The sequence below is a fragment of the Gymnoscopelus braueri genome, assembly GCF_963280865.1.
Source record: "Gymnoscopelus braueri genome assembly, chromosome: 2".
NCBI lineage: Eukaryota > Metazoa > Chordata > Actinopteri > Myctophiformes > Myctophidae > Gymnoscopelus > Gymnoscopelus braueri.
Genome location: NC_137604.1, coordinates 54,029,814 through 54,040,008, shown reverse-complemented (window position 1 = coordinate 54,040,008; position 10,195 = coordinate 54,029,814). Strand labels below are relative to the sequence as shown.

The window sequence follows — 10,195 nt, the reverse complement described above, 5'->3', positions numbered from 1 at the left end:
GATGTAATGTATGTTGGTTACTTGTTCATATATATTCATGTTATTTACATAGATTTACCGTTTGCATGACCACTTGTTATTTAAATTTAGCATGTTTAGACAGATGCTATAGGTTTGATGTTTACCTGGTATCCATAGTTACTATGTAGGCACTAACTTGTTTTCTTTCCACTCTATTTACTTGACCATTTACCATCATTTGTTGATTAGGGCAGTAGTGGAAAAAGTATTTAAATGTTTTACTTAAGCAAAAGTGTCAATACTGCAACGTAGAGATACTCTGTTACAAGTAAAAGTCTGAAAGTCAAAATTTAATTGAGTAAAAGTACAAAAGTATTGGTATCAAAATGTACTTAAAGTACCAAAAGTAGAAAGTACTCATTATGCAGAATGTCCCATTTCACAAGTTTTCAAAATGTATAAAAATCCTTTAATCTACAAGCTTGTTGATCAAAATGGCCGAAATGTAGATAGGGCTGAAGTGGTTAATGTGAGTTTTGTAATAATAATCCAAATCTACAAAGTAACTAAAGTTTTCAAATAATTGTAGAGGAGTAAAAGTACAATATTTGCCTCTGAGATGTAGTGGGGTAGAAGTAAAAGTATAGACAATTGGAAATACTCCAGTAAAGTAAAAATACCTAAAAATTGTACTTAAGTACAGTACTTGAGTAAATGTACTTAGCTACTTTACACCACTGGATTAGGGTTCATGCGATTTACTCTGATCTTGCACTTTTGTAAGTCGCTCTGGATCTGCTAAATGTCTAAATTGTGTTTTATTCCTTCAGACAGCAACGCCTATAACTTGTATCTGCTTTGCTAATAAAAGTTGACAATTTCTACTCTGAAGGCTACAGAGGCATTGCTGAGCACTAAGCCATATGACATCAGCCATTATGGCCCCTTCACACACACACAATGAAAATGACTCTTTTACACACACACACACACACACACACACACACACACACACACACACACACACACACACACACACACACACACACACACACACACACACACACACACACACACACACACACACACACACACACACACACACACACACACACACACACACACACACACACACACACACACACACACCTCCTCGCTCAAATAACCATTCCCCCCGGAGCCCAGAGGGCCATCCATTTTTCAACGTTGCCGTGACAATGCCCAGGAGAGCGGAGCGGGAATATAGTTTGACTGGTGCAGTCACCTTGATAAATGACCCTCTTATTGCTGGCCGTCACCCAGGGAATACTGCCCCACAAGTGTGCATGAACAAACACACACACACACACACACACACACGCACACACACACACACACACTATCTAAACATGCATGCACACACATACGGTATATTCACACATTGAGTGTGTCTAAGAGCTGGCACGGATATAGCCAGAGACACACTGAATCTTCCCCCAGCGGCTAAGCGACCAGCTAACGCACACAGATCACTTTACATGCTAATTGCTCAACAAGACCTTTAACAAATAGCACTTTAATAACTCCCTTCATTTCACTGCAGGGCAGGCGAGCCCAGGTCTCTCTCTGCCTCTGTTAAGGCCACTATCTGTCTGGAGCAGCACTCTTCACACGGTGTGTTTGGACAGGGAAAGGGGAACTATCTGCAGAGGTGAAAAGGGTAACACCAAAGCTGGGCCAAGCCGTATAGTAGCAGTCTTGTATGTTTTACATACGAATTATTAAACACTTGTGTATAAATGAGCAACCCTGGCTAGATTACGGCATAAACACTGCGTTGCGCCATGTGTGTCTTAGCCAGACAAAGAAATAGAAAAGATAATAGATAGTGTAAAACTGTAGGAATCGTGTTCTGTAGCTACGTCACACCGACTGACTTAAATGTGACCCCAACATCTAGGAGGTGACCCGCCACATTCAATGGTTGACTGTAACAACAGATTAACAGGCAATTAATTTATGAAGTTCTGTTTCCAAACTGCATATGTAGTTGGTATTAGTTGGAGTAATAGTTACAAAACAACATCATCAACTGCCATGTGTCTTCTCTTGTTGCAGGTGTTTTTTTCTCTCATTGTACTGTAAGTCAATTCAAAGCCTTTGTCGGACCATGGTGCATGTCACTCGCTGAAAAAAACTGATTTTCAACACCGTCATATGACAAAGTATGAAATAGTCTTAAGAACATCAGCTGAATGACTCCAGCCAAAGGCAGTCAGATCTTATTTTCTCTCCATTTATTGACTTTTTTTTGTACATGTATCTGACCTCTCAGTCCCCTCAAGGTAACGTCCTGTGGTGTAACCCACTGGATCTCAACATTCCCAACATTTCTGCATTTCTTTTCATCAAATCGGGGGTCCTTGAAATGAAAAAGGTTGAGAAGAATCACAGCTGGAAGTGGCAGCAGTAGGGGCTGGTGGAAATTTGTGTTCTGACATTTAAAGACTTAAACCCTCATTCCTTTCCAAACTTGACCTATGGCTCGGTACTTGGTCTGCTCTTTTTGTACACCAAACCTCTTAGCTGAAAATAGCCGATCTACAAGCTCACAACACGTCTGCGACGCGTTGTGAGCTTGCAGATCTGCTATTTTCGGCTAATGTTCCCTTCAGAATAAGGATGCGATAAAAAAAATATAAAGTCCCTATTATACAAAAAGATTTGGCAGCCCCCCCTGCAGTATCTCTGAGGACCCCCTAGGGGTCCCGGAACCCCCTGTTGAAGACCCCCCTGCTCTAGTTCGTTTCACCTTGACCCCAACGAGCCATGGAGCCGGATCATGGAGCTGTGAGTCACAGAGGGGATACTCTCTTCCAGGCTACGGTAAACCAGAGGATATGGGGAGGATATAGTGTGTCTGACACACTGACACGCAGACGCACCGCTCCCCCGGGATCATCAATAATTCACACGCATTGCACTCTATAGTACCTGAGACGCACACACACGCGCGCACGCACAGTGCGTACGCACGGTCACGCACACATGCACGCATGTGTTCACTCTGCCCCTTAGCTTAGACCCTAGTTATAGTAGAGATACTCAGGATAGGAGAGAGGCAGAGAAGAGGAGAGCTAGAGATTAACCACATGAACCCTGTCGTCCCTATTTGGGGAATATTTTCCAACACTTTTTGTTTTTACATAGCAAAAATAGCATAGATCTACGCGTTGTGAGCTATTGGCTATTTTCGTTTTTCATCGTATAGTGCTACTCCAAATCTCGTTGTGAGCTTGTAGATCTGCTATTTTTGCCTAATGTCCCCCCCCCCCCCGGAATTTGGATGCTATGGTTCAAGAAAGTGCTTTAGTATTAAAAAAAAAGACACAGATGAAGAGAGACCGATGAAGAGAGCAAACACAGACTCTGGACGCAATGCGTGCAGACAGACAGACTCAGAGAGAACTACCACCAAAATGGGGAGACAGTGTAATTAAAGACCGCTGCCTGCAGAAAACATGTCACTCTGACACATCACGCCATCAGATACGTACAGCACGCACAGGGCTCGAGCGTGTGATAAGGCATTGGTTCTCAAGTGGGGTCCGAGGACCCCCAGGGGTACTTGAGGGGGTTCCAGGGGGTCCCCAGCTAAATGATGGACAGGGACCAAATGGACCCTTATATGGGTCTGTAACTCTGAGAGTGTACAAATGGAACCAAATGGACCCGTTAGGGTCCATTTGGTTCCATTTGTACACTCTCAGAGTTAAATTAACATTGATTTTACAATATGAATTGGGGTCCCAGAGACATACATGCCATTAAATGGGGGTCCGTAGCCTAATGCATGTCAAACTGAGTGTCCTTGAAATTAAAATGGTTGAAAATCACTGCTAGAGAGCCGCAAAAATCTTCTATTAAGGGGGTCCCTGGCTTATCTTTTCAAATGGGGGTCCACGGGCTAATAAGTGTCTATTTGGGGGTCCTTGGCACGAAAAAGTTTGAGAACCACTGTGATAATAAACACATATTGTAGTCGTGCTATGCTTCTCAAAGTGGGGTCCGGGTACCCCAAGCCAGGGGTCCTTAAGGGGGTTCCAGGGGGTCCCCAGCAAATTTCTTAATGTAGAATCAAAATGTGTTTAACTAATTGAACCCTTTTAGTTAGGTATAGTTTGGTTATTCACATCGCTACAGTGGGCGTTGTGGCGTTCATTTTCGAATGTTTTGGAAAAATTGTGAAAAATTCGAATGACTTCGAATTTTGTTTAACCCATTCAATCCGGGGACGCATCTCTGTCATTTTAGATTTCTTTGGCTATTCAAAAATAGCAGATATACAAGCTCAAAGTGCGGCACCGAGTGCCACGCTATGAGCTTGTAGATCTGTGTAAATCTTTGAATATTTTAAAGCGAACATTTGTAACTCAAATCTTTGCTTCTGGAGGTCCCTGGAACTAAATATATTTTTTTTTACAAATGTTCGCTTCTATTATGGGGGTCCCTGCGGCCAAATACATATCAATTTGGGGGTCCTTGACATGAAAAGGTTTGAGAAGCACATGCTGAAGTGTCTGTCAGTGTGACAGAGGAGCAGAGACTTATAGTTACAGTCAGCGCATGGTGAACTGCACTGTGTGCTCTGCAGCAGCACAGAGAGCTTTATGAGATCTTTAGTCACGAATCACCATACAGCAGCTCCCTTTGGGGACGCAGGGGAGATCTAGTGGAGACTACAGGCTCTTTTTCTTTTTTTACAGGAGAGAGAGAGTTGCAGAGAGAGAGAATTAGAGAGAAAGTGAGAGAGAGTTAGAGAGAGAGAGAGGGAGGGATGGAGAGAGTTAGAGAGGGATGGAGGGAGTTAAAGAGAGGGATGGAGAGAGAGAGAGATGTGAAATAAAACAGACTACTGGCATAGAGAAAGAATCAACATATAAGACACAGACACACACACACACACACACACACACACACACACAACTACACACACACACACACACGCAAAATTGACATAATACTGTATACACAGGCTGTGAGTTTGAAGTGATACAGTTACACCCACATGTATGCACAAGTGTCTCTCTCTCACACACACACACACACACACACACACACACAGTATGTACATGTGTACTCACAGTCTCTCTGTTCCTCTGGGGATGTTCTTGGGCACGGTGCGGACCCCCAGGCCGTGACAGTCCACCGTGGTGCCCACACAGCTGCAGGAAGCAGGGCACGATGCCGCGCCGTCGGCCCACATGACCAGGGCGAGGACCACCAGGGCCAGCGAGTGCCGCAACCTGGTGGTTGAAAGTGCTGTGGTCCCAGGGGTCACCTGGGCCCCGGCTCCGGTTCTTCCGCCAGGCATGGTTCTCTCTGCCGGCGATGTGGTCCCGACAGTGAAGCTCCAGAGACGGACCAGTAGCTCTGTCATCCAACACCCTTCAGAAGGGCTCCGGTTGAACCTGGGGGGCACTGATGCACCTCGCAAGACCCAACCCCTCTCTCCCCTTCAAAATCAAACACACACACACACACACACACACAGGAGCTTTGGGAAGGAAGAAAAAAAAAAAAAAAGACTTGAAGAGACAGAAAGAGATGAGGACCAATTATAGGAGAAGGTGGTTTGGAAGTTCAGCTCAGCTTTCTCTAGAATGACTGGACACTTGATCCCTGGGGTGGCTTCTGAAACGCAGCTAAAAAAAATATATACTCCTGTTCTTTGATCAGTGTCTTAAAGTCCCCTTCTCTCCAACAGCTCCTAGTCTCCTGTGTCCTCTGTGGTGTTCCTGTAGAGCTCTATTACTCTCTCCTCTCTCTCTCCTGTGTTGTGCAGCTGTACAGTGAGTGTGTGCCTCTCCTCCCCTCACAGTTTTCATTGAGTCATTGTGCTCTCTGTACGGAGAGAACAGTGAGGCACCGAAAAAAAAGGAGAGGAAAGGAAAAGGGGGACTCCCTCGCTCGCTCGCCCACCCGCTCCCTCTCTCTCTCTCTCAGCCATCATCCATCAAAACCTTTTACAAATAATAGCCCCTGAGACTCCACCCACGCTATGAGTTACCCCCCCCCCCCAGACACACACACCCACACACACACACTTTAGGGCAGAACCCTGTGTGAACTCACATCTATTTAGTGGCATTGGTGTCACATAAGAGCCACATCCAGTGACAGTAGGCCATTTCTCTCTCTCTCTCTCTCTCTCTCATATATTCCCCCAGGGGATGAGAAAACAGGGCCTGGGGCTGCCGGAGCCTGGACAGAGAAATGGTAGGAAAGGAAAACCTACTAGCACGTCTATTTTTCATCCTCTCTCTCTCTCTCTCTCCCTCTCTCTCTCTCTCGGATCATCACAACAAATGATTTTATTTTATTATTATTTTTTTTACAGCCAGTTGCCAAACCAATGCACCATACTCTATGCTGCAGTAACTGGTTTTGGGGCGGGTAGGGGGGTTGGCATAACAACTGGCATAACTGGAATACCAAATGCTGCCACAGACAGAGAGCTCACTTAAGTCTATTATGAATTCCCTGGAAAAAAAGGCTTTGAAATTCAAATTCAAATGGAGCCTGGCTGTGTTGTAATCCCCAGAGAAATGCCATAGCTTCTTCCAAGCTGGTGTTGCCCACATTTAGTAGCAGGAAACACCGAAAATTCCTAATCATTGGTCTCTGGATTCTGTTTGTACTGTATGTATGTATGCTCCCATGAAGAGTGGCATGTTAATTTAAGAGTGCACTCTTGACTGACACACACACACACACACACACACACACACACACACACACACACACACACACACACACACACACACACACACACACACACACACACACACACACACACACACACACACACACACACACAAATAAATGATGGCCTTCAAACGTGATGCATAACAAATTGGCCACAGGCGAATCAGTTGTATTGTACCTCCCTGAATTGAATGAGTCATTCGGATGATAATCTGCAACAAAGGAAAGAAGTAGATGTTGACACATCCAGGGGGACCCCTCCACATTCACATCCACACGCCGCGGGGAGGGGAGGGGGGGGGAGCGCCAATTATAACTATGGGGGAGCGACTCTTTCATTAGCAATGCGTCTGAATCATTGGTCCGAATTGGGTTGTTGTCTCTAGATGCCATAGTCCGGAGGGACTACTATGGCACGCTCTATGATTGGGTAGTTGGTTGGGTTGTCGGGCAACCGCTGGCTGTGTAAATTAGTTTACAGCGTTGGTTCTTAAAGTGGGGTCCGGGGAGGACCCCCAGGGGTCCCTGGGAGGGTTCCATGGGGTTCCCGGCAAAAATGTGTTAATAATATAGCATCCCAATTATACATTTATACGTTGGCTGTTCAAAAATAGCAGATCTACAAGCTCACAGCTTCTTTTTTTTTTTTTTTAATATCAATTTTTTTTGGAAACTTCAATAGTTTTGATTTAAAAAACATAAATCTTCTCTTCTGGGGATCCCTGGCACAAAACATTTTCAGATGGGGGCCCGCGGCCAAATACATATCAATTTGGGCCGGGGGTTGTCAAAACTAAAAAACTAGAAAAAGTGCTCCTCGGAGCACAGGTCTCCGGCAGGTCAGGTACGTTATTGTGGCCTCCTGGTGGCGCTATAACAGGCCCATGTGAAAGATTTGGGGCAGAGGTTCTGAATTGGCATCGAGGGAGTGTGTGTGCACAGTTTCGCAGCGAGCGGGCCAACGGTGCCTGAGATTAGCTGGTAACACATGGACAGGAGACACACACACACACACACACACAGACAGACGGACGGACGGACAGACAGGGGGTAAAACATACTCTCTCGCCATGCCTTTCGGCCTGGCGGAGACAATAAACTACTGGTTTACAGAAGAAGCTCATTATAGGCCAACAATTACTGCAGATCTACAAGTTCACAGCATGTGCTGTTGAATGTAGATTTATATGGACCACATTTTACAACAAAGTATAAATCAGTTTAATGAATACATCCGATCTATAAAACCCTATGAAGACAAGTCGCTGCCTGTCTGCAGCAGATGATGACATCATCATGTCACATTACAGTTGGATGTTGCTTTTTTGGACAACCAACCAGCCAATCACATGAGCGGGGGGCCGTCCGGCCTATGGGATGGTCCACCTCGGGTCGAGTGCTGGAAGCGAGTTAATTGGACAGATGCAGCGATGATGATGATGAGCAGTGGTGTAAAGTAACTAAGTACATTTACTCAAGTACTGTACTTCAGTACAATTTTTAGTTATTTTTTACTTTAATGGAGTATTTCCAATTGTCTGTACTTTTACTGCTACTCCACTACATCTCAGAGAAAAATATTATACTTTTACTCCACTACAATTAGGCCTATTTGAAAAGTTTATACAAGTTACTTTGTAGATTTTGATTATATCATTACAAACAAAACATACATTACCCATATACCCTATATACATTTCGGACATTTGAAAATAGCCGATCTACAGGCTCACAATGTGTCGCAATCGCGAGGTATTGTGAGCTTGTAGATCTGCTATTTTCAAAAGATCTATTATACATTTGAAAACTTGAAATTGGACATTCTGCATAATGAGTACTTTCTACTTTTGGTACTTTTAAGTCAATTTTGATACCAATACTTTTGTACTTTTAAGTCCATTTTGAATTCCGGACTTTCACTTGTAACAGATGTATTTCTACATTGCAGTATTGATACTTTTACTAAAGTAAAAAAATAATTGAGTACTCTTACCACCACTGATGATGATGATGATGATGCCATGGGCAGCAGCAGCACCGGGAGAGACAGGGAGGGGAGTTCCTGCTCCTCTCTCTGCTCGCACTCGGCTGGCTGGAGCTCTTTAACACTGAGTCAAAGAGACAAGATGATTAAAAACACCAGCCTAGTTTCTGCACTGTGAGCAATTACAAAAGCAGCGCCAGCAACACACACACCAATGGCAGGCCAGTGGAGACTATAGTAGTGCGCGCAGTGCGCTCGATGGGACTCAAAGGGGCGCAGTGGGGTGTCTGCGGAAAAACTGGTAATACGGCAGCTGAGCGGGGCAAGCGCTCATAGAGGTTTAATTACATGTGATAGAGACGAGAGAATAAGATGCTGAGCCTGAACCTCCCGGGAAACTTAAAGGACGACTTCACCCATTTTCAACACGTCTTCATATAATTGCACATTATAACACGGCACCATTTTTGTCTACTCAGTGTCTCAGGGGAGGGCTGTGGTGGGCAGTTCAGAAACCTGTCACTACCAGTGACATCATCGATGGGGAATCCTAGCAAATAGACACTACAGGCTTTCTATTCCTGGAAAGTTAGCATGCTATAATGGAAGCCATTGTTCTCGCGTTAATAAAAATAAATAAAATATTTGAAATACTGAAGGAAAAAAAAACCTTCCTAACGATGATGTCACTGGTAGACGGGTTTCTGAAGTGTCCACAGCCCTCCTACGAGACGCAGACTGAGTAGAAACAAATGACACCATTTTATCAGGAGCATTAGTGAGGACCAATTATATGACTTCACCCATATGAAAATGGGTGAAGTCGACCTTTAAAGTCTGACTGAACCAAGAAACTGCAGTGCAATCTAGTTGAAAAGCTCAAGGCCAGTTTGTTTCTGTTCAGGAGATATTTGGGTGAAGACAATTATAAAGTCAATAATTTGGCACAGATTTGGTCATTTGTTTAATTTGTCTTTTCAGTGCAAAGACCATGGTGGTGATTGCTTCCATTTCTCCGCTATACAACAGCGCCATCAAGTGAACTAAACGCGCCAGGGCATACATAATGTGAAAACAGGCTATTTAAAGACCATCTCTCAACTAAATTATAACATTTTAAAGTGGCAGCTGGGCTACCCGTCTAATTTAGCTGGGAAATGTCAGCCAACTCGTCTATAGACAGGCACGTAGCCCATTTCAATGTTATTGGCTATAATTTGTGCATCAAGATGACATGCATGAAACTTTGTAGTCCAGGGGCCAAGCCATATTTTGTTACCACCTAAGGTGACCGTAAAGTTTTTGTATTTTTGTCTTCCTACATGTCTCTAGTTTATATGTTGGTATGATAACCCTTCCAATCTTGTAGCTTAATGGCAGTTATCACTACCTACCGGCTAATGTATCCGGTAGGAGACACAAAGTAGAATCTTTGTGTCTCCAACGGAAATACACCCGGGCATCAAATTATTGCGACAAAAAACAAAATATATCCATGTATTC

The 10,195-nt window shown here is 44.1% G+C and overlaps 1 protein-coding gene across 1 annotated transcript in view; it reads right to left on the bottom strand.

Annotated features, from left to right (window-relative positions):
- The window catches only part of slit1b (slit homolog 1b), an 89,982-nt gene extending 84,082 nt beyond the window's left edge, over positions 1 to 5,900 (bottom strand). Inside the window, exon 1 of the mRNA XM_080416860.1 lies at positions 5,085 to 5,900. Within this exon, the coding sequence (XP_080272986.1) occupies positions 5,085 to 5,380 (296 nt within the window). The 5' untranslated portion in view covers positions 5,381 to 5,900. The remainder of the gene's footprint in view (positions 1 to 5,084) is intronic.
- Between the last annotated feature and the right edge of the window lie 4,295 nt (positions 5,901 to 10,195).